At 54.5% G+C, this 24,361-nt stretch overlaps 2 protein-coding genes across 6 annotated transcripts in view; both read right to left on the bottom strand.

The window, feature by feature from the left end:
• Positions 1 to 10,169: 10,169 nt before the first annotated feature.
• Positions 10,170 to 24,361, bottom strand: part of PARVG (parvin gamma) — a 28,106-nt gene continuing 13,914 nt past the window's right edge. For all 5 annotated transcript variants that reach the window (XM_060414289.1, XM_060414290.1, XM_042247860.1 and 2 more), the window contains 5 exons: positions 23,033 to 23,091; positions 22,750 to 22,818; positions 19,855 to 19,956; positions 10,928 to 11,000; positions 10,170 to 10,465 (listed from right to left, as the gene is read on the bottom strand). In XM_060414289.1, the coding sequence (XP_060270272.1) occupies positions 10,356 to 10,465; positions 10,928 to 11,000; positions 19,855 to 19,956; positions 22,750 to 22,818; positions 23,033 to 23,091 (413 nt within the window). In that variant the 3' untranslated portion in view covers positions 10,170 to 10,355. The remainder of the gene's footprint in view (positions 10,466 to 10,927; positions 11,001 to 19,854; positions 19,957 to 22,749; positions 22,819 to 23,032; positions 23,092 to 24,361) is intronic.
• On the bottom strand, positions 14,904 to 16,879 carry LOC114114091 (tropomyosin alpha-3 chain-like). Its single transcript, XM_027968193.3, has 2 exons — positions 16,812 to 16,879; positions 14,904 to 16,677 (listed from the first exon to the last, which is right to left on the bottom strand). Exons 1-2 carry the CDS (start codon positions 16,877 to 16,879, stop codon positions 16,197 to 16,199), a joined length of 549 nt encoding a protein of 182 aa, XP_027823994.1. The 3' UTR covers positions 14,904 to 16,196.

Here is a 24,361-nt window from a genome sequence, read left to right as displayed (position 1 = left end):
GCCCTGCTCTCCTGCCAGAGGAGTAAAGCCCGAGGCGCACAGAGCGGCCCCGGGATTCAGTCCATCAGCAGCCCCAGCCAAGCCCGGACCAGATGGGTGAGTGAGACACCTCTGCATGATTCCAGCCTCCAGAGCCTCCCAAACCTTTCTCTGAGATCTCAACACTGGGAGCAGAACTGAGCCAAATTCCTCACCCGCAGAGGCCAGGAGTGAAAGAAATAGGGAGGTTACCCAGGCAGCCGCAAAAACTGGAAGGGAGGAATTTGTTGTTAATCAGATCCCCTGTTACAAGAGGAAACACTGACTCAGCAAGCTCCGGTCCCTCCCCCAAGGCCATGGGCAAATAGAGGGCAGGGTTTGTGTGTCCAGTTCCTGCTTTGTTAGAGGGCAGTTTTGGATGGGATTCCCCCAGGCGATGGGAAGGCAGGAAAGGGGCCTGAGCAGAAAAGGGGGTCACTGGACCCCACTGAGGGGAAGTTGCCAGTGTTCTAAGCCTAGCAGGTGGGCGCGGGGGGGTCCCAAGGATCAGCTGGTCCAGGGTAGCCCCATCTTGGCAGCACTGGGTCCTGCTGTCACGGGGCCCAAAACTTGAGGACAAAGCCTGAGGACAGTCAACAAAAGGAACACAAAAATATTTCCCTCTTGCAACCTGTGTACAGAGACATAGGACCAGGTGAGGATGTGGGCACACCTATCCACGCTCAGAAACACACTCGTTTCCCTCAGTTAACTGTAACAGCCGTGGTGATCAAGGATCAAGGTGACTGGCATGCCCCCACTGTGACCTGTTCTGCAGGGTCCCTGTTACTTGCTGGCTCACTGGCCCTTTCCTTCCCCCACCTGTGCTGGAGGGGGACCCATCTGTGTATGCGGGGCTCACAGAGCAGAGACTTGGGCTGCAACAGAGGGGGTCAAAGCCCAGAGGTCACGTTCAGCATGAGGTCAAGGCTGCAACAAGAAGTTAAGGCCGTGACCCAGAGATCAAGAAGAGGGAGGCATCGGGGGAGCCTGGAGTGTGCAATGAGGAAGTGAATCTGGCCGGAAATGAGGCTGTCCCCTTCTTCCCATCCTGCCCGACAGCGGCAGTCCACAGTCCAACGGTCCCTTCTGTGACCCACATCCCGCCGGCCTCCGGTCCCAGGCCGGCCAGTCACCGCCTAGCACCGCATGTGCATGGTTGTTTTTTAAAGAGAAGGTGGATGTTTCCCGAAACCCGTCTCTGTATGGAAACGGAGGATGGACAAGGACGATGAGTTCCCACCTCTCTGCGGCCTGTGCTGTGCTCAGTCGCTCAGTCGTGTCCGACTTTGCGACCCCATGGACCGTAGCCCGCCAGGTTCCTCTGTCCATGGGATTCTCCAGGCAAGAATACTGGCATGGGTGGCCATGCCTTCCTCCAGGGGATCCTCCCAACCCAGGGATCGATCCCAGGTCTCCCACATTGTAGGCAGATTATTTACTGTCTGAGCCACCAGGGAAGCCCCTTTTCTTTGTGGTCTAGAGCCACTGTTCTGAAACCTGGCTGCATGTTATAATCACCTGGGCAGGCTCTAGACTTCCCAGTGTCTACACTGCACCTGGAACAGGGATTCCGGATGTCTACACGGGGTCCTGGGCCAGGCGAGTCCAAGGGGATCACCCGGAGCTTGTCAGCAGTACACAGTCTGCACCGACACCCAAGTGAGTTATGAGCATGTAAGGTTCAAACAGAAAGAACAGTGTTAGTTTAGTTCAGTCGCTCGGTCATGTCCGACTCTGTGACCCCATGGACTGCAACACTCCAGGCCTCCCTGTCCATCACCAGCTCCCGGAGCTTGCTCAAACTCATGTCCACTGAGTCAGTGATGCCATCCCACCATCTCATGCTCTGTCGTCCCCTTCTCCTCCTGCCCTCAATCTTTCCCAGCATCAGGGTCTTTTCCAATGAGTCAGTTCTTCACATCAGGTGGCCAAAGTATTGAAGGTTCAGCCTCAGCATCAGTGCTTCCAATGTATATTCAGGACTGATTTCCTTTAGGATGGACTGGCTGGATCTCCTTGCTGTCCAAGGGACTCTCAAGAGTCTTCTCCAACACCACAGTTCAAAAGCATCAATTCTTCAGTGCTCAGCTTTCTTTACAGTCCAACTCTCACATCCGTACATGACCACTGGAAAACCGTAACTTTGACTAGATGGACCTTCGTCGGCACAGTAATGTCCCTGCTTTTTAATACACTGGAACAATGTGCTGGTGTGTAATAGGCAACCCAGAGGCTCTGGTTCCTATTGCAGTCGCTTATGCATGATGCTCCACCTGTGCCCAGGGTCCTTGAGTGGTGGATGGACGTCGGCTGGTGCTCCCTGCTTGACCACCACTTCTCAGATTGTTACGTCCAGGGCAGGCAAGGCAGGGCACTGGGCTCTGGGTCTGAGCAGGGCATCATGCCCACGGTGCTGCCCTCAGCCCACTAAGCATACCCCCTTCCCTCCTTGGAGCTTCCCTAGTGGCTCAGCAGTAAAAAAATTTGCCTGCCAATTTAGGAGAAGCAGATGTGGGTTCAATCCCTGGGTCAGGAAGATCCCCTGGAGAAGGAAATGGCAATCCACTCCAGTAGTCTTGCCTGGGAAATCCATGGACAGAGGAGCCTGGTGGGCTACAGACCATGGGGTCGCAAGAGTCGGACATGACTGAGCGACTAAACAACAGATTCCCACCTCGCCCCCGGGGTGCTGGAACCCTGTGCAGACCCCCAGCAGGTGGGTGCCCCCCTCTGCTCATGCATCCCGTAGGCAGCTGTTGCACAGCCTTGCCTTTCGAGAGCTCTGCCTGATACCGATACTGAACCTGCTTCCTGGGCCCTGGCCACAACACCTGGCGGTCCCTGCCCCACTTCAGATGAGCGTGTGGGGCCTTATCTCCACCTGAGGGGGTTGGTTCCTCTGCACATCTTTCTTACCTCCTCCAGCCTGAAGCCTCAGGCTAAGCCTTACCCCCAGAACTTCCGCCTTGGCCCCCTTGTACACCCCGGCAGATCCTGACCCCAGAACAGCCAGGGCTGGCCATTCAAGAAGATTCATCCCCCCTGCATACCCCACACTGATTTTGCCCTTGAGAAGCCTTTGGTTGGCGGCATAGGCTTATACGATTGGGAAGTTTATCTATGGGTGAACGCTGATTGTCCCCCCTCATCTGGCTGGATCAGGATGCAGGTGGGGAGGTGAGACTGGAGTGGGGGAAGGGTCATGGAAAGAAGGAGGAAATGGAAGAGAATGGGCGTGGGAGCAGAGACCTACCTCCACGTGGGGACTTGGGGAGGGCAGAGATGGAGAGGGAATTTTAAAGATACTTCGCTGCTTATTAAAAATCTACACTGTGCAAGCAGAGAGCGGCCTGCATTTTCCACAGTGTGGAAGACTAATCGCTGATCAATAGTCCAACAGCAAAGCAATGAAAATAATATATAGGTCTATGTATATGAACATGCTTTTATAGGCGTGCATATATACATGTATTAAAATGCATCACACCGGACAAGCAAGAACAAGGAGCAACCTCCCAGGCCAGAGAACTAGGAGTGAGATTGGAAGTCCCCAGAGGTGAGCAGTTGCTGAGGCTGGCTCTGCCCCAGGGACATTTGCCAAGGTCAGACACCTGATCATCCTTTTCCGTGACCACACTTGGCTCTGGGGCGGAGGAATGCCTGGGCCGCCCAGCATGAGTTAGACAGGGAACCTCACGGACAGCTGGGCTCTCCCAAGGGCCATGCTTTCACTGCTGGAATAAGTTACTAGGAAAAATGCCGAAGAAACAAGGACAGTAGTCTACATCAAGCTTGGCACTGGGGAAAAAAGAATCTCCCTGAAGCCGTAACCACCAGCCAGCCCCAGTGCAGGCTTTACACCGGCCCTGCGGACCACAGATCCCCGACGAAGACTTCAATTTAATGGAAGGCAGCTCAGAGTGACCCTCGGAATCCTGCTGAAGCAGACGTGAATTATCTCCTGATGTTCCCATTTTCAATGTAAGCCTCGAAGCACTACCAGTGATTAAGTAGAAAGGACAGCTTCCCAGAAGGCTCAATGGTAAAGAATCCACCTGCCAAGCAGGAGACATGGGTTCGATCCCTGGGTTGGGAAGATCCCCTGGAATCGTTACAGGCAACCCATTTCCAGTATTCTTGCCTGGAGAATCCCCTGGAGAGAGGAGCCTGGTGGTGATGATGGTGGTGGCGGTGGTGGTGATAATGATGGTGACGGTGATGTCACCCAACGTTACGGAGTGCTATGCGTCTTGCAATGTTTCAGGCTCTTTAGAAGGATCCTCTGCTTTCACTTGGATAATAACCCTTCAGAGAGTAGATTCCTGATTGCTTTGATTTGACAGAGAAGGAAACGGCGTCTCAGGGAAGTAAAGTGATTCACTCAGCATCACAGAGCAAGCAGCTGACGGGCCTGATAGTCATGCCTCGGAGTCTGACTCAAGCTTTGCGCTCTAACCACTGCACCACACTGCCTTGTCCACCCCAGGCAGGGAGCACCTCCAGGATAGAGCCGCTCTCTGAGCTCTCCCTGTATCCCTGGCTCCGAGACGGGGCTACACACGGCTGGTGCTCAGGAAGGCCTCTTAGTGTGGCCTGTGCACAATGACCTTTGCAGATGCAAAACCCCGCCCTGCACACTGGCACATTCCCTTTACAGGCAATAAGCGTATCAACGGATTTGAAATGATCGTAGATTCATGAATAAAAGCATACGTTCGTTGGCCAACACAGGTCCCTGGGCTGACTCTTCTGAAAGCACCATTTCTGGGACATCCTATGGTCTGCTTTACAATCAGTCGGGCCACCCAGAATCTGTTGTCCCAGCCCCGTCCAGGCCCCCAGAGACCCAGGGATCCTGGCTGCTCCCTGAATCAGTGGGCGAGGACCTGTGATGACCCTTGGACTCAGCTGCCTCGTGTCTCAAAAGGAAGAAGGGTTGGGGAGGCGGGGTGGGCAGGGGCTGGGGGAGGGGAGGTGGCAGCTCGATCTGTCACGGAAAGAGAGAGGGAGGGATGCTTTCCTGCAGACAAGCTGTTCGCTTAACAGCTGACTTTGGTGAAAGAAAGAAAGAAAAAATTCCCAGTGCCATCTGCTCCCAGAGCGAGGCTGGTATGGGGCCTGGGGCTCCCTGTGGCTAGGGCAGCCAGACCCAGTTTCAGAATCTGAGACAGCTGCCCCCTGGGTTATTTTGGGAAGCCTCTCAGCACCGAGGCGCCCGGCCTTCGAGGCATTTCCCGTCACTCCAGAGCTGTTTGCACACCAGCCCGAGACTGCCAGCTCCTTCCCCAGCCCTGGATGGGTTCCAGTTCAGCCCACGGGAATAGTCCTGCTTCCAGCTCTGGCTGCAACAACGCCAACCGGGGTCAGATTTCTTGGGATGGAGGAGAGAGGGAGGCGAGGGCTGTGGGCTCCGCAGCCCCCCTTCTCGGACTCCTTGGTAGGAATCACCCCCTCCACTCGCCTCGAGCCCCGCCAGCCCAAGGTGTCTGCCCTGTCGCATCGCTAATCCCTTCTCCAGTCTCTCCCCAGAGATGCCCCCACCCCTCTGGTCCCGAGGAGGGGGTCTCAGCAGGGAATGACACCATCCAAGGGGCCTGGGAAGATCTTGGGCCCCTCAGGGAAGGGCCTCAAGACAGCTTGGAAAGGATGGGGTGGCTAGGAGATAGGACATAGTCAGTGAGTAGACACAAAGCCAGCAGCTTCGGGAGGACCCAGAGCGTCAGGGAGCAGGGAGCTTTACAGCAGGACAGTAACGGGCTCGGGCTCCCAGACAGGAAAATGCCAGCCTCGGCTATGGAACTGGGGTCAGAGGGGAGAGAGGCAGAGAGCCCACCTGGGGAGTCACTGTACCGAGCTCCGAGCTCCGTGGATGGTGAGCGCCTAGACTTCCAGGGGCAGAAGGGAGGGGAGGAGGGCCTGGGTCTGAGAGGTGGGGAAAAGGCAGAAAGGACATGGTGACTGGGTTAGGGACGGGCGGGGGAGGGCGGCAGGCGGGGGCAGCGTCCAGACTGAGCCACAGGTCTCAGGCTTGGGAACCCAGAGGTTGGTGTGCGCGCTCAGTCACCTCAGTCATGTCCGACTCTTTGTGACCCCATGGACTATAGCTTGCCAGGCTCTTCGGTCCGTGGGATTTCCCAGGCAAGAATACTGGAGTGGGTGGCCATGCTCTCCTCCAGGGGATCTTCCTGACCCAGAGATCAAACCCACGTCTCCTGTGTCTCCTGCACTGCAGGCGGATTCTTCACCACTGAGGCTGGGAAAAGGGCTGGGGAGTCAGGAGGCAGGACAGCAGAAGGGGTAAGTTCTGACTTCAGTCTGATGAGTTTGGGGTGGGAACCCCAAGGGGCCCTGTGCCCTGGGCAGTTCAAAATGTGGGTCTGCTCAGGCAGGAGCCTGGTGGTTGCCAGGGGCTGGAGAGGTGGGGATGACGAGTTACAGCCTAACAGGTATTGAGTTTCAGTTTTGCAAAATGAACAGAGTTCTGGAGATGGGGGTAATGCTGCCACGCAGGGTACTTAATGCACTGAACCGCACATGTTACAAGGCCTAAAATGGAAAATTTCATTATGTGTATTTTACCACAATAAAGGAATGTTAATGGATGCAACCTTCCACTTAAAATGCAGAGACATTCAGATCAGATAAAAAGACATAGCTATTTGGGTCTATAGGAAAGCCTCTTGAGGGGACTTCCCTGGCGGTCCGGTGGTCGAACCTCCATGCTTCCAAAGCAGAGGGTGTGGGCTTGACCCCTGGTCAGGGAGCTAAGATGCCTCTCAGTGTGGGCAGAAACATTTTCCGTAAAAACTCTCTTACATAAAGACACAGATCCTTTACAAGGAAAAGAAGAGAAAAGATTCCCTGCTAACACTGAAAGAAAGCTTATAAGGAGCTGCATTAGAATCAAAGTGGATTTCAGAGCAAGAGAGATATTATAAGGGATTAAGAGATCATCAAAAGGCTGGGACAATCGCCGAAGAGCAGCAGGCGGGTTGGCACTGGGTGGTCTCTCTCTCTGTTCCCATACCCACCTTCCCACCAGCCTCCCATCCCAGGCACCCCTCCTTGTCCCTGGAGCCCAGCTCCTGCCCACCAGCCCAGGTGCCTCCCTCCTATAAGATGCTCCCTCTCACGTTTAATCTTTTCTCATCCAGAGCCTTCCCGTGGGCATTCACCCAGGCTCATTTAGGCAGGCTCAGGCTTCCCCACTCATAAGCAGTCACATGCCTCGAGGCCCCAGGTTACCAGCTGGTTTCTCACCAGGCTCCAAGGAGAGAAAGCATGAAGTCCACCCCCCTCCTACCGCAAATCCTCAGGGTCTTTGCTCCCTCCCTTCCGCAGGCCTCCCCGCCGCGTCCTCCGCCCTCACTCTTTTTCAGCTTGAAAACAAGTTAGAAAAAAATTTCATTTTTGTAGATTTATTGAGGAATACTGTCCACACAATGGACATGAGTTTGAGCCAAATCCGGGAGATGGTGAAGGACAGGGAAGCCTGGCAAGCTGCAGTCCATGGGGTCACAGAGAGTCAGACACGACTTAGCAACCGAACAGCAGCAACAACGTACGAAAAGGAACTTTCCCCAATTTTAAGTGTGTGATGTGATGAGTTTGAAAAAAGGTGGACAGTCACGTGAGCACAACGACCCCACAGAGCACTCCCATCGCCCCAGATTCCTCTCCTGCCAGCCTGGAAAACACTGATCTGCATTCTATCGCCAGGGCTGCGCCTTTTCTAGAATTTCTTATAAATGTGTAGCCTCTGGCGTCCCATTTCATTCCCTTAGCCTAGCGCTGTTGACGGCATCCAGGCCGTTTTTGTATCAACACCCTTCTCTCTATGTCGCTGAGCAGAAGCCCGTTGTATGGAGACACTCTGATTCCTTTATGCTTTTGCTGGCGATGGACATTCGGGTTCTTCCCAGTCTTTGGTTTTTATGAATAGTATTGCTATTCATGTCTAAGTCTTTGTGTAGACATATGTTCTCATTTTTCTTGGATAAATACCTAGCAATGAAATGGCTAGGTCGTATGGTGAGTGTATGTGTTACTTTATAAGAAACTGCCAAACTGTTCTCTCAAGTAAACGTACCATTTTGCATCCCACCAGCAACATATGAGAACTCTAATCGCACTACATCCTTGTCAACACTTGCTATTGTCAGTGTTTTCAGTGTGGCGTGTAGTGGAATCTCGTTGTGGTTTTAATTTTATTTCTCTGACGGGCAATGGTACTGAGAATCTGTTAGTCAGCTCTGGGTGCTATAATAAAATATCATAGACTGGGCAGCTTTTAAAAACAGACAGTTAGGACTTCCCTGGTGGTGCAGGGGATAAGAATCTGTCTGCCAGTGCAGGAGACGTGGGTTCAGTCCCTGGCTCGGGAGAATCCCGCATGCCGTGGAGCAATGAGCCCCGTGCACCGAAGCACAACTTCTGCGCCCAGGAACCACAGCTGCCGAGCCCATGTGCACCTACTGCTGAAGCCTGTACGTCCTGGAGCCCGTGCTCCACAACGAGAGATGCCAGTGCGTCAAGGAGCCTGCACGTCACAAGGAGAGAGTGGCCCCTGCTCGCTGCAGCGAGAGCAAGCCCACGCAAGGCAACAAAGACCCAGAACAGCCAAAAGTAACTAACCAAACAAAAAAAATTATTAAAAAAGAAAACAACCAAAAAGCAGACTTTTTATTTATCACAGTTCTGATACCTGGGAAGTCCAAGATGGAGGTCCCCGGTGATTTGGTACCTGGAGAGGGCCCCTCTTCCTGGTCTGCAGACGGCCACCTTCTTGCTATGTCCTCATATGGCAGAGACCGGTCTGATCTCTCTTTGTCTTCTAAGGATGCTAATCCCATCACGGGGCCCCACCCTCACCCTAATTACCTGTGAGTTGGAGGGGAGCAGGTGGGTGGGGTGGGGTAGAGTGAGACTACCCTGAGACTATCTCACACTCAGACGCCTGGTCCAAGGGTTCTTGGTGTCAGTCACTCCCCATACAGAGCTCCATACATCCTCCGAGCTCCACTCACTGGTCGGGCAAAGAGGGCCTGGCCCACGCCGGCCCCCTGCCCCAAAGCCAAAGAAAGAAAGTGAAGTCACTCAGTCATGTCCGACTCTTTGCGACCCCATGGACTGTAGCCTACCAGGCTCCTCCATCATGGGATGTTCCAGGCAAGAGTACTGGAGTGGGTTGCCATTTCCTTCTCCAGGGGATCTTGCTAACCCAGGAATCAAACCCAGGTCTCCCGCATTGTAGGCAGACAGACACTTTACCGTCTGAGCCACCAGCCCCTCCCCAGATTCAAAGCTATCAAACAGCGACAGCTTCAGACCTAGTGGGCTCTGTCCTTACAGAGCCTCGGAGCTGGGAGGGCAGGGCAGGGGCCCAGGGCCAGCCGGATCCAGCCCCTCTGGCCTCGCCCACCGACCCTCACTTCTGCTCGCAGAGCCTCCTCCAGGTTTGTTCCCATCAGCTGTCAGCTCCAGGAACCCCTGTTCCATCCTGTTACAGGGACTCTTGCTTCGAGAAACATAGCTAGCAAGTGCCCAGTATCCCTGGAGAGAGCAACGCGGCAGCTCCCTGGGGACAGACAGGGAGTCGGTTCAACCTGCTAACCAGCCACGAGGACATCTCTGTGACTTCTGGGTGAAACTCACCATCGTGGCTGTGGGGTGGGCCTGGGCCTCGGCTCCTCTGGCAAGTAACTGAGCTGACTTTCCTGAGGGGCATGGGCCTGGTTTTGGAGCCACATGGGGCTCCTGCCTCTGGAGGGTGATCCTGGGCCCGTCACCCCCTTGTGAGAGGCAGGTCGACACCAGTAGCTGAGTGTGGCAGGCGGGTCTCGCCATCGGGTCAGCACTGACACTTGAGGGTCCTCCTACTCCAGGGTCAGCCCCTCAGCCCCCCTGAAGGTCAGCGCCACCGAGCCTCTCACAGCTGCCTGGCGGTGGCCCTGCAGACAAGCTCCTGAACCCCTCCCTCGCCTGCCCCGTGCGGAGGGAGCCTGCATTGGGGCTCAGCTCATATCCATGCATGTTTAAGGGGGACCTTCCCAGGACAGCGGCAGGCTCCCCACACCCCTCCCAGAGATCCATTTGTTAAAATAAACCAGGCGAGATCAGAGGTTGGCTCAGAAAGAAACCACGCCTAATTGAGTTCAAAGATTTTCAGACAGACGGAAACAGGAGACGGGGGAGGGGCGGGCATGCCACAGACACGCAGAGCAAGAGTGGGAGGCCCAGGGCTGGCTGCACCGCGAGGAGACCCTCCGCGGCCCTGGCCCTCCAGCGGCGCCTGGCAGGCAGGCCGTGAGGAGGAGCTCTGGGGGCTGTGAGGATTAATTTGGGGACCTCTGGGGCACCCCGTCCGTGCTCTCCTTCAGCTTGTGCTTGCGAAACAGGCTGTAGAGGACTCGCAGCGTGCTCTTGGCGTCCTTGTTCACGATGTCTGCGGGTCGGGAGAGAGCAGGGCAGTGGTCAGATCCAGGAGGCAAAGATCAGGCCAGATCTGTCCAGGCCTGCCCTGGACCGAGGGGTTTCCTGGGACATGAACTCTCAGGGCTAAACCTGGCAGAACTCCTGGCAAACCAGGACAGTTGGTCAAGCGAGCCCTGAGTCCCAGGACCCGTCACAGGGCACTGCCACTGCCTCCTCCCAGGCACCCTCTCGGGGGGCCCCCAGTGCAGCACCTCCTCCAGACCTCGGCTCTCTGGACAGTCCATCCCCAGGGACTTTGGTCCCCCATCTCCTCCCCATAGGACCATCTTCCACTAGGGTGGGTGGGAGCTGTGGGCACGGGGCCCCCTCATAGGAAAACTTAGCCAACACCAGGCAAGAGGCTGCACCCACACATCGCCCCACTCAGGGGCCCTGGCACGAGGCTGCCTGCCCACGAGAGCCCTGCACTCACCTTCAGGGTTGACAGGGTAGCTGAGGAGGCCTCCTTCCTTCAGCAGCTCCAGGGCCAGGGTGACATTGTGCAGCTACAATGACAAGACCCCATCAGATGTTGGCGAGATGATTCATCATGCAGCCAGGAGGCCACTTCTAGGGGGAAAGGCAGTCCCCAAGGAAGGCACCCAGCCCAGGCATCAGGGAAGGCTTCCTGGTGGAGGTGACACCTGGGAGTGAGTCCTGCCACATGAGAGGACTTTAGCCAGAGAAGGTAGCATCCTGTCTTTTCTGATGCAGCCCCGGAACCTGTGCGCAATAGAGACTCCCTCATAAACAGCTGAGCTCTGAGGGTAAAGTGTAGATGAGGAGACAGGCTCAGAGTGGCCATGGGCCTGTCTGAACTCACAACAGAAAGTGCTGGAGTCAGGTCTGTCTCCCTCTGACGCCTGCAAAGCAGCTGGGGCTGAGGAGCCCATCCCAGTCCCAAAGCCCGCTTCAACCAGGCCAGGCGGTTCCCGTGGCAACCTAGCCAGTGGCCCAGAGGCCCGGCTGGCAGAGTGGCAGGTAAGCAAAGCCCACCCGAGGGTGCCTAGCCTGCTCCCAGTCCCCTCCTGGTGGGTCTGGGCAGATCTGGGTTGGACATCTGTGCACCAGCTTCCAACAGGTCACAAGTCACAGGTCGGACAAGGCACGTGTCCTGCCTGGGCCTTGTCCCCTCCTCCGTACAGGGGAATAGCGCATCTCCCAGCGGCCTCTCTAAGCTGCCGTGTGGACCAATGTGATGGTGGACCCAGAACTGGAACCATGAGGCCTGACATGAAGGTGCAGTAACGAAGGCAGAGCCGAGGCCTCCCTGCAAGTTTCCGCCGCCCCGGCTCCTACGAGGGCTGAGAAGTGGGCTGTGTGGGAGGCCAGGAGCCCCTGAGAAAGACTCTCTCAGAGAGGGAGAGGGGCAGGCCACAGTCCTGGTCCAAGGATAGAGGACAGGGGTGGGGGGAGCATCTTCAGCCCACCCCAAGGACTCCGGCAGCATCCCAGGCAAGGGGTGTGGTCCTCCGTGACAGCTGGCTCCCTGGAGGCCGTGTGGGGACCACAGGGATCCAGTGAGCAGGGTCCTTCTCCACGGAGGAGAGTTGAAGGAGCATCAGATGGACAGAGCAGGGGCTTCCCTGGTGGCCCAGTGGCTAAGAATCCGTACTCCCAATGCAGGGGGCAGGGGTTGGATCCCTGATCAGGGAACTAGACCCCGCATGCCACAACTGAGAGTGCATGACGCAGCTGAAGATTCTGCATGCTGCCGCTAAGACCTGTCAGCCTACACAAATAAATTACTCTTAAAAAATGGACAGAGCTGGATCCAAAATGCCAGGGAGAGGGTGGTGGCAGCTGGGTCGCCAGCCCAGCAGGGCTGCCCCTCTAGAGCCCATCAAGAAGAAGACCAAGGCTGGCGCAGGTGTCAACGTTCCCCAACAGGCAGGTCACACCTCTGGAGAGGTGCAGACCGGGGGAAGCAAACCTCGGAGTGAGTGAATCAGCCCTCCACTGCCGTCCTGTCCCCATATCCCCAGGTCTTCCCCCAGACTGGAGAATTCTGGAAAACGTGGGTTGTTACTGTTGCTATTGTTTTCATTCTCATCAGGAGCACCATTCACAAGATGCACAGAAGGTAAATATCACAGTGAAGACAGGACACTGGGCTGTGCTCTCCCGCCTCTCAGCCCAGCCTTTGTGCTCACCTCCAAGCCTGCAACCTCACAGCATGGTCCAGGGGACAGAAGGGAAAAGGGGTCTGGGACCAAGTGGCTTTAGGAAACGTTGGCTCCCATAAAGTCCTCTGGAAACCCTCCGCTACAGGACTTCTCAGTGCCTTGAATGCGTTACAATGTATCCTGAGCTTTTGGGACTATGCATGTTTCCCCAAGCGATTTCACCAGGGGATCCATTTGTCACGGAGCAGCTCACGGGACCAGTTTCTCAGAAACGCTTCATTCACTTACTTTAAATATTTATCGTTATTTATTTGTCTTAGTTGCGGCACGCAGGATCTTAGATCTTCGTTGCGGCACGCAGGTTCTTTCAGTTGCAGCCTGTACGACCTTTAGTTGTGGCAGGCAAATTCTTAGTTGCAGCATGTGAGATCTTAGTTCCCTGACCAGGAATCAAACCCAGGACCTCTGCACTGGGAGCACAGAGTCTTAGCCGCTGATCTTCCAGGGAAGTCCCTTAAAAATATTTACCGATCATCTGCTGTGCGCTGGCCAAGCAACTGGGGCAAAACCCAGATCCGCTGCCTGCCCTTGTGGAATTTGTGCTGAGTATCACCGCTGTCGACCCTAGGACAACGATCGCTCAAGCTTCTACGGGTCACACTCCTCGACGACGCTCAGTCCGACCAGGAGTAGCTGCCCCAGGCTCCAGCTCCACCCCACCAGGTCTACCCAAAGCATTAGTTTTCTTGCATGCACAGTTTGAGATGATGAAAGGAAAATGACCATGTTCCGCAGAGCAGAGAGAAGGTCACAACCCAGAAGGGAGCATTCAAATCGTTCGAGAGAGCAAGTAATTGCACGTCGGAAGAAGGCGAAGGTTCCCAGCCCTGGTGTTTTCATTTCTGCAGAGCCAACGATTGCCTCGCTCCTCCAACCCTACTCCGCTTCTAGCAACGAACGGCAACCTCACATCGACACCACTGGCAGAGAAAGTCTGATAACGAGAAATTCAATTTCCAGAAGCCACAGGACTGAGATAACAATTCCTCGGGTGTCCCACCTCTGGAAAGGGCCGTTGTTCCACCCTTTCCAGTTAATGACCTCGTCAGCATTTTTGTTACCCATTTCTGCAGCTGAGGTTTCTTACAATAGCCCATAAAAGTGCATTCTTGGGACCTGAGCTGAGAGGCTGCTTCTTTTCCCTCCGAAGAATGTGGCTCATCTTCAAAACGTGAAATCAGTGGAGTCAGCAGGCTGGCTGCACGTGGGGGCCTTGGAAGGTGGGACATTTGTCCCCAGCTGGTAACTGGGGATTAGGAGGTGAGCAAAATACTGGCTGCCAGCCTTGCCATCTGGTGAAGCCCCGACCTCTGAGTGACAAACAGGGGACCCCTGTGCTCTTTTGGGTCCCAATTCTGAGCCCCTGATTCCATGGGGAGCTGCATGTGACCCACCCCACCGGCTCCATCCTCTTAGCCTTCCCTTACTGATCACACATGGGCGCCCTGATTTCTGGATAAAAGTCAGCACCACGGTCTCAGCCTTGCTCTGACCCTGCAACTCTGGGTGAACCTCATTCTTGGTCTCACCCTGACTCCGTGTCCCACGGGGCTCCCCCTGGCTCCCCAGGAAGGTCTTGAGGCTGTAGTTCCCACTTTGTAGACAACGGGCCTGGTTGTCATCCTAACTTCAACACCAACTGGCTTGCTTGCCCTGTCTGAAGTCAGTTTCCTTGGAGAGAAACAGGAATGGGAATGGTTCCTGTTCAGAGGCCCGACGCAGGAAGGAATTGGTGAGTCACTCCTGCTGCCCGTGGGCAAGCACATCCCTGGCCCCAGGCACGTGTCCTCTCGGCGCGCACACAGCAAGGGCCTCTGCACCGAGGCCACAGGGCCTTCTCTGGCCAAGAGGGTGAGAAGGAAGCGACAGCAGCCCAGCTCTGAGCCTGTGCCTCGCGTGTCCTGCTCCATCTCTGGGTCCCCTGTCATTGCCATGAGAAAACCATGCCATGCTCACTGCTGGTCCCAGGAGGAGGCTCAGGGCTGAACCGCCCCAGTGACCCCCGCCTAGATGGCCTGACACCCAGCCCATCCCAGGTGAGCAATGGAGCCTGGCCACGCCTAGAGTGGCCAAACCCAGACAACCTGCAGACCCACAAGAAGGAAGGTTTGCAGTTTTAAGCCACTGGGTATTTGGGTTGTTTGTTACACAGCATTTTCACAGCAGTAGCTGACTAATACAGTGCCCAGTGAAGGGTGAGAATCCAGTAAGTGCTGACCACTGTTTCTTTTTTTTTTTTTTTTTGGAGGGACTGGTTCTTTATTTCAAAAAGACATTTATCAATTTTCAGTATCAAAACAGTTACATTATTGGTTTTTTTTCCTCCCAGTTGGTCCCCAAAGAGACCACACAGAAGGAGAGAACATTTTAAGCCAATTACGCTGCAGGATGCACACCTAACAGACCTCACTGAAACCTCATCAAAAAAGGGGGACTGGGTAGGGAAAGAAACTTGAAAAGCTCAGCACACTGCTAGCCCACAGACTGTACAGAACTCTCACAGGCAGAGGGGTGACCAGTGTGCCTCAACCCCAAAGAAGCAAAGTTCCAAAATAACAGAAAAATTTTAAAGTTTTGTACATTCGCTTTTCAAGATTTCTCCAGCACTAACCGATACAAAGCACAATGAGATGGCACTTTTTAGAGACAGCAGCTTCAGACCCAGAAAAGGGTAATGAGATGAGTTTCATACGGCTAAATCAGTGGCAAAACATAATTTTCTTTCCTTTCTTTCAAGGAGGCAGAAGAGCAAATAAGTGGTCACTTCAACATAAGGGGCACATGGTCCATTCTGTGAGCAGCTGGGAACAGGGTAGAGCTGGGACAAGGATTTGGTCTCAGAGGTTTCACCATCTTAATTGTTTGGTCACTTCTGATGCAAAAAGAAAAAAAAAAGGTTGTCCAAAGATACCGTAAAGCTGAAAACCTGAACAGCACTTTTTTTTTTTTGGCTAACTCCTCTTGGAATCATCTTTCTGGTTTGGCAGGTACTTTTTACAGAGCAATGAGGTTTCCCCAAATGGAGCCTTTCTCTGGGCTGCTAGGCTCTCAGTAAGGCAGGCCCAAACCTTTTCCCTTTCTCTCTGGAGAAGGCAATATGTATTAAGCTGAAATGTTACCTTCCAAAAGTGAGAAAGGGATTAGACTGCTGCTTCAGAACTACAGAATTATCTGGAATGTTTTTTACAAATGGTTGTTACATCAACAACAAAAAAGGTAATTACAAAATGTGTACATCACAACATGCTTTTAAAGACACTCTGCATTGTGCTCACATTCCCTTAATCGTTGTTCCCAAAGGTGCTCAGCCTCTAGCCCAACTGGAATCTCTGGGGAGAGGCAGAGACAGTTTGGCGAAAAGGACACAGGAGTAGGGGGGTGGGAGAGGTGGCGAAAGGAGAAAGCAGCCTTCCAGTTAAAGATCAGCCCTCAGTTTAAAGGTCAGCTTCGGGCAGGCTGGCCTCAGCGGAGTCAGGGTGAGAGGGAGGAGCAGCGGCAGGGCGGGACTGGGGTGCTCTACATCTCATTCAGGTCAAGCAGAGTCTGGTCCAGCATCCTTTGTGTACAGAGGTGCTCCTCTTTGGTGCATTTCAGTTTATCTTCCAAATCATCAATTGTCTTTTCCAGCTTGGCTACCGATCTCTCAGCAAACTCAGCACGGGTCTCTGCCTCCTTGAGTTTATCAGTAAGAATCTTTATCTCTTCCTCATATTTGTCTTCTTTTTGAGAGTACTTTTCTTCAGCAGCACTCAGACACTTCAGGTTCTGGTCCATCAGTCTGATTTGCTCATCCATCTCTCGGCAACGGGACTCTGCCAGCTCGGCTCGCTCCTCTGTGCGCTCCAAGTCTCCCTCAATAATCACCAACTTGCGAGCCACCTCTTCATACTTCCTGTCTGCCTCTTCTGCAATGTGCTTAGCTTCTTTGAGCTGGATTTCCTGGAGTTCCATTTTTTCTTCATCTTTTAAGGCTCGGTTTTCAATAACCTTCATACCTCTCTCGCTCTCATCAGCAGCTTTCTCAGCTTCCTCCAGCTTTTGCAGGGCAGTGGCCAGGCGCTCTTGAGCTCGGTCCAGCTCCTCTTCAACCAGCTGGATTCTACGGTTCAAGGAGGCCACCTCAGCCTCAGCCTGTTCTCGGGCCCGTCTTTCTCCCTCCACTTCCCGCTGGAGGCGCTCGGCCCTCTCCTCTGCATCATCGGCCTGCTGCTGCAGAACCTGGATCTTGCGCTTCACCGCCTCTATGGTGGTGATCCTGACCACTGTTTCTACTGCAGTGTCAAACACTGCACTGCTCCAGCCTGTTTGCTCTTCAGCCAATATCCCAGCTCTGGGGAATCTAAGCCCCAAATCACTCTTCCAGTCAAGAGCACCCCTGCCTCCTGAGAGGGTGGAGACGACACCCACAAAGATGGCCAAAAGAAGAACGGGGGCTGAGGGTCAAGAGGTCAGCCCCAGTTCCAGCTGGGTAGCCCTGGGCATGTCCCACAGCCTCTGGGGCCTCAGTTTTCCCTTCTGTAAAATGGAAATACAACCCTGCCCTGCACTCCACCCCCCAGGAACATGAAGTGAGAGAGAAACGGGGGTAAGGGGCCTGGTGAGGCCAGACTCAGGTAAGAACTCCCTGCAAACATGAGAAGAGCTGTGGTTCAGGGGCCTAGAGGGTGCCCAGGAGCTCAGAGGGGATGAGAAGGTGGTCGGAGCCAACACCCAGCTAAGGGAGCCAGAGCAAAGCCGGAGGAAGGCAGGGCTGGGGGCACCCTGGCAAAGACCCGGAGGTGGCAGAGGCCCAGGTGGTGTGCAGGCCACAGGCGGGCAGGGAGGCTGTGGCTGGGAGGCAGGCCTGGAACATTCGACAGGGACCCTGGTCGGGGGAGGGGGTCAGGCTTGCAGCCAGAAGCAGGGACAGACAGGGTTGCTGATACATGGGAGCCAGGCAGAAACCAAGCTTGGAACTAGGTCAGGGCAACTGGGTCAGGGCCCAGGGCCCAGAGCCCCCTCCCACCACCACCCCCAACCCCTCCCAGGGAAGGCCTTGAGATCTTAGCCATCTCAGGGCCACAGGTACATCAAAGGGGACGGAAATCATTCCTTTTCCCAGCAATGCCTCGAGGCTGGCACTGGGAACTGGCACCCAGCCCTGCCTGCTGTCCCCTGCCTACAGAGGGAGGATGGGGTGCCCTCTTGCCCTCCTGCCCTGGGGTGCCTGCCGCTGATCCAGCCAGAGGGACCCTGCTGTGGACAGAGTTCAGAGAGGGCCACCTGGGGTCCTGGGCGGGATGAGGGGACAAGGGACCACAGGCCCCTGGAGGCTTCCACCTTCCTGATGCTCCAAACTCTTTTCTGTTATTTGTGTAGTCTGAGGGGCAGCAACCCACCCCAGCGTTCCTGCCTGGAGAATCCCATGGACAGAGGAGCCTGGCAGGCTGTTGTAGTCCATGGGGTTGCAAAGAGTCAGACACTTTGAGCGACTGGGCACAAAGGCCAGCAGGGCAGGGACTGTGAGCCCATTTTAGCCAAGAAGACTGAGATGCCAGCTGTGAGCTGGTGGTGGATTGAGGGCCAGAGCAGAGGCTTTGTCTCCCTCTGCCAAGCCCGTTAGGACACAGAGCCCAGGACTGGAGTGAACCCTGCTCCCAGGGGCCTCGGTTTTCTCCTGTGGAGACTCGTGAGCATCCCTTCCCTTCACCGGGAGGTGTCCCGCATGGAAAGGACGTTCCCACCAGGGGAACAGACTGTGAACAAGCCCAGAGGTGGGAGAGCTTGAGGAGCTGAAGAACCACTGAGGCTCCACATGACAGGCCTGGGGGTTGGGGGAGGGAGGAGCCCTGCGAGGGTCCAGAAGCTGGGAGCAGTCAGGCCGATGCCCTGTCCCTTCCACCAGCACCAATCTCGCCATTGTCCTTCCCCAACTCAGGCATAGACACCCCCTCCCATCCCCGCCTGGACTAACGCAGCTCTCTCCCAACCAGCCCCCCAGACTCCAGGGTCCACATGAGAACTCCTGAAGGCCACGAGGCCAGAACCCCTGCCACCTCTGACTCTTTGATGATGCTATTCCCTCCCCTGGGGGTTCCCTCCCTAGTTTAACTCTGCAAGCCAAGCCCTTCAGCCAACTTCAGGGGCCACCTCTCTCGCAAGGCCTCTCCCGATTCCTGCAGATCGCACTAACCACATTTTCTTGCATTCAGGTTCCCCACCAGCCCACCCACCATGAGCCAATGCATTTCACTGCAGCCTGGAAGACCATACATCACTGAGAGCGCAGTGTTTACAGACTGAGGGGCCCTTGAAAGCAGGAGCTATGCAGGATCGTCTTTATGGCCGTAGGGCCTGACACTGAGCAAGACCTCAGAAAATGAGGGGTCAGGTGCATGGGTGAGTGGGTGGGTGGACAGGTAGACAGATGGATGCTGGATGGATGGATGAGCGGACGGATGGATGGATGATGTGTGGATGGATGGATGACTGATGGATGAATGAATGAATAGATGGGTGGATGGATTATGTGTGGTTGGATGATAGATGGATGGGTGGATGGATGATGGTTGGGTGGATGATGGCTGGATGGAAGGATGGATAGATGAATGGGTAGGTGGATGAATGGGTGGGTGGGTGGATGGATGATGGATGGATGGTGGATGGATGAGTGGGTGGGTGGATGATAGATGAATGGGTAGGTGGATGGATGAGTGGCCGGCTGGCTGGCTGGGTGGAAGGATGATGTGTGGACGGATGATGGATGGATGAATGGATGGTTGATGGGTGAGTGGATGGATGGATGGATGGATGGGTGGGTGGATGATGTGTGGACGGATGACGGATGGATGAATGGATGGATGGGTGGATGAGTGGATAGACGGGTGGATGGATGGGTGGAAGGATGATGTGTGGATGGATGAGTGGGTGGGTGGATGGACGGATAGGTAGATGAATGCATGGATGGATAAATGGGTAGATGAACTGGGTGCATGAGTGGATCAGCAAGTCAATGGCTAGATGCAGGAGTCTGCAGGTGAGGTTGGCGGGTGGATGGGCAGACATACGGACAACCAAAGTTTCCTTCACCCTTTACTTCACCTGTAAGTGAGCGAATGAAGACTGATCATGCCCGTTTCCTAGATCTGAGCACTCAGAGGTAGAGGTGGAAAGGAAAATCTTTGCAAAAACTTACCATTTCCGCAGGAGAGCTGGGAGTGAGATAGAATTCCTTCAAGTGCAGGAAGAAGCCTTCCAGCTGTCCAATCAGCAAGAGTAAGATGACGCCATCTGCAAACTGCAAAGGAGGGGACTGAAGACGGGTCGCCTGGAGGATCCCACTCTGCCTGTTACAGGCTGTGTGACGATAGAGGTCACACAGCCTCTCTGAGCCTCGGGTTCCTTTTTGAGAAATAGGGATGACATCCTTGACCTTGTGGTGGTGTTGTAAACAGCAGCAGGTATAAAGCAGTTATTGGCTGCCTAGCACACAGCACATGCTTGATAAGACGAGCCATTTTTACATTTTCTGTGAAATAGCCTCAAATCATTTTTTAATCCACATACTGTTCCATGAGCTACAGAGGCTCAGGAGAAAACAGAGTTAAATGTAAACCTATTCCATCAGGAAAAGGCAGAGAACATCACACTGGGCTCATTTTGCTGGCTGCTACATTCGTATTTGTCTGTTCTGTCTGTACATTCAGAGATAAATCCATCACCCCGGCATCAGCGCATCATATGCTAATATAATCCTCTTCAATCTCTTCAAAGACACAAAACACAAGATTGAATATTGGAAGTAAGTCACCGCTAGAAGTCCTTAATGGAATTGCCTCGTAATAGGTCTGTTTCCATGCTGTTATTTTGGCCCCAAATCTTGCCTGCTAATGTACCACTGAAATACCAGGGACTTTAATATCCCCCTTTATGCAATATTCTCACATGTGCCATTTATTCTTCAAACACCTTTATTTTACCAAGTGAGACATAAAGATGAAACCGGTAGAATGTAAACCCAAGACATCATCTGTTCATACCCGCACAAAACACAACAAAACCGCAATTTTTATTGTGTGTCCACAGTGCATCAGTGAAGCGAAAGTTGCTCAGTTGTGTCCGACTCTGTGACCCCATGGACTGTACAGTCCATGGAATTCTCCAGGCCAGAATACTGGAGTGGGGAGCCTATCCCTTCTCCAGGGGATCTTCCCAACCCAGGGGTGGAACCTGATCTCCTACATTGCAAGTGGATTCTTTACCAGCTGGGCCACCAGGGAAGCCCAAGAATACTGGAGTGGGTAGCCTATCCCTTCTCCAGGGGATCTTCTCAACCCAGGGGTAGAACCCAGGTCTCCTGCATTGCAGGCGGATTCTTTACCAAATGCCAGGTAATCCACAAAACACCCGAAGTTCACCATCTCACTTGTTACTCACAGTTCTATGAGAGTGGGATCCTTGTACCCATTTTAAAAGAAGAGAAATCCAGGTGCAAGTTCACACAGCTAAGGTGAAGGCGGCGTCCTCAAGCCCAGGGGTAACGTGGACCCACCTGGCTTCAGTGTCTGCCACCTCTACCCTGCTGTGTCACCAGACCACGTCACACACGGGCTTCTCATGTGGCCACCGTGCAAGGTGCTGAAGGCACACAAACTCTGGCCTCAGCAGCCGGGGTTCAAGTGCCAGGTCGACCATTTAGTCGGGCTTCCCAGGTGGCGCCAGTGGTAAAGAACTCGCCTGCCAATGCAGGAGACATAAGAGACGGGTTCGATCCCTGGTTGGGACGATCCCTGGTTGGGAAGATCCGTTGGAGAAGGGGATGGCAACCCACTCTAGTATTCTTGCCTGGAGAATCCTGTGGACCAAGGAGCCTGGTGAGCTACAGTCCATGGGGTTACATAGAGTCAGACACGACTGAGTGACAAGCACCACTTAATCTCTGTGTGACCTTGGATAAGTTCATTAACCTCTCTGTGCTTAATGTGCTTATCTGTAAAATGGGATAGTAGCCGTTCCCACCCAAGGAGGTCATTGGGAGGAGTCAATGAGCTGAGGTATGTGAAGGGCTCTGCTCAGAGCTGGGCGCAGGGTAGGGCTTCATCGGATTTAGTTCCAGGCACAGGGCTCTATCAACCCTGTTCCCCACTGGCTAATGACAGGCTGTGTCTGAGACATCAGCAGCTCCAGCTAAGCTCACCATTAGCCATTTGGTGACCTCACCACCAGTCCCCTCAGACCATGTTGTGTAAACAGAAGCCAGGTGGACTGAATCCTGCACCACCATGTCCAGTCAATGCCCCCAGGGTCCAGCAGGCTCCACTGCTGCCCTGAAGGGCTTGGGCTGGCCATCGACTTCTCTGCCCCCCACTGTGTTAAGGGAAATCAGGGGCATAGCATTCTGGTGGGAGGCCACGGTCCACCACAGGAGGCTGACAACTCAAGATTCTATTCCTGCCCAGGGAATGTTCAGCGTCGTCAGCACCGTGGACCAGGAGATGCGGGAGCCCTCGGACACGGGGCTGTGTCAACACCTACAACCCCACCAGGCATATGTGTGTGCGTGCTAAGTCTCTCCTGTCATGCCCGACTCTGCGATTCCAGGCTCCTCTGTCCATGGAATTCTCCAGGCAAGAATACTGGAGTGGGCGACCATACTCTCCTGCAGGGGATCTTCCCGACCCAGGGGTGGAACCCAGATCTCTTATACCTCCTGCACTTGCAGGCAGGTTCTTAACCAGTAGCGCCACCAGGGAAGTCAATGCAATTAGACAGGGAACTCTCCTGTGTTTTGAGTCATTGTATCGGATAGTCCAAGATTAGTTTTGGGGAAAAACCAGCTGCAAGGCAGTTGTTTCGCAATGAAAGTGATTAACAGCACAGACAAACCCTGAGGTCCTCACTTCACAGGACCATTGTCCTGCCCTGATTGGCGATGCTGCCTCCATGCAATGCCCCCATTGGAGAGGAGGACCCCAGGTTTCTGAGAAGTGACACCCCGGGTCACACAGGGTAGGCCAGGCTCCCAGTGGGCCCTGCCAAACCCTCTCCCCGTGGCCCTTCCCGACCCCGGACCCTGCAGCCGCATCCTTACCTGAGTGTCTAGATTCTGCACCGACAGGCCCAGGCGGTCCAGCTCCTGGTTGACAAACTTCACGATGGCCTGTCCAGGAAAGAACCGAGGCCCCCGGCTCAGGTTCCCGACCTTCCCACTCAGGGTCACAGAAAGCTTCTGCCCCCCACCGCGTGGTACCCGGCACAGCAGCTGCAGAGTGAAGATTCCTCCCCTTTTGCCCACCCTGTCCCCCAGACCCAGGTCAGGCGGGCAGCGGGTGGGCAGGTGGCAGGAGGCACTCTTGGAGGTTGGATCTCTCTACCTCTTTGACAGCGTTCACCTTCTCTGGAGCCAGCTTAAATAACTCATCAAAGACGTCCTCTGCAGACAGATCCAATAAACACCTCATTACGATGCGATTTTCTTTGTGCCAAACAGGGACTTCTTTTCCACCAAAGTTTCTCAGAAGAAACAGTCCAGAGAGAGATGTAGTTTTATCCCAAGTAAATAAGTAAGTGTTAGTTGCTCAGTCGTGTCTGACTCTGTGACCCCATGGACTGTAGCCCACCAAGCTCCTCTGTCCATGGGGATTTTCCAGGCAAGAATACTGGAGTGAGTGGCCATGCCCTCCTCCAGGAAATCTTCCAATCCAGGGATCAAACCCATGTCTCTTATGTCTCCTGCATTGGCAGGCAGTTTCTTTACCACTAGCACCACTTGGAAAGCCCAGATGGGCACAAAATAGGTCTTAAATAAACAGTCATCGTTTCTAGCGTGGACACCACCCCATCCCCTGGGAACTCGCCCCGCCTCCCTGTAGTTCCCTGCTCCACCCAGCAGTCCACAGGAGCTGCCATGGGTGGCTGAAAAGGGGCCAGCCCCAGACTGACTCCTGGCCCAGAGGTCTCCTCCCCAGTGTCTGTGGAGTGGCAGAATAAGGGCATCCAGCCCTTGCAGAGAGGCTGAAATCCCCATGGTGCACAGAAGGCCAGCACCCTCAGCAGCTGAGTCAGGCCCACGGGAGCATCTTAGCAGCTCAGGCCCCTGGTCCAGACTCAGAGGCGCCAAGGCCTCAGACTAAGGTCCTTTTCCCACCAACTGCGTTCCTGCCATATGCAGCTAACATGCCTCCCCTGGGGAGACCGGTCCTCAAGGCACTGAATACCCAAACTGGGTAGAATTTACCTCTTGATTCTGCAGCCAGCCACTGTGTGACTCTGAACAAGTCACTTCACCTCTCCATGCTCCAGTTCCCTCATTAGTGAAGGAGGGGACCGCACTAGGCAGGTTAAAATGCCCCATAAACCGACAAACACGGTAGAAATACCACTGAGCCCTCCCAGACCTCTTGGCCTATGGTCAGTGAAATTGTGTCCCTGAAGGAGCCACTCCAATGACCCAGGCCAGAACACAAGGGACACTCTAGACACGGTGTTAGGAAGCCCTGCTCTGTGTCCCTGCCCCTCATTGTGTGGCCCAGCCTCGTGCAAACACTGCTCCCTGGGAAACCCAAGGTCCTTGGGCTGCCCCTCCACCTGCCCACACACAGACATCTCACCGGACCGGCCTTCCTGGTACCTCCCTTCTCCCACTCAACCTTTCTCAGTCCTTGCTTTCAGAAGCCCCTCACAGGTCATATTGCCTCCTCTGC

The sequence above is a fragment of the Ovis aries genome, chromosome 3, assembly GCF_016772045.2.
Source record: "Ovis aries strain OAR_USU_Benz2616 breed Rambouillet chromosome 3, ARS-UI_Ramb_v3.0, whole genome shotgun sequence".
Taxonomy (NCBI): domain Eukaryota; kingdom Metazoa; phylum Chordata; class Mammalia; order Artiodactyla; family Bovidae; genus Ovis; species Ovis aries.
The sequence above is the reverse complement of the archived record's forward strand: the minus strand, read 5'-3'. Positions and strand labels throughout refer to the sequence as shown.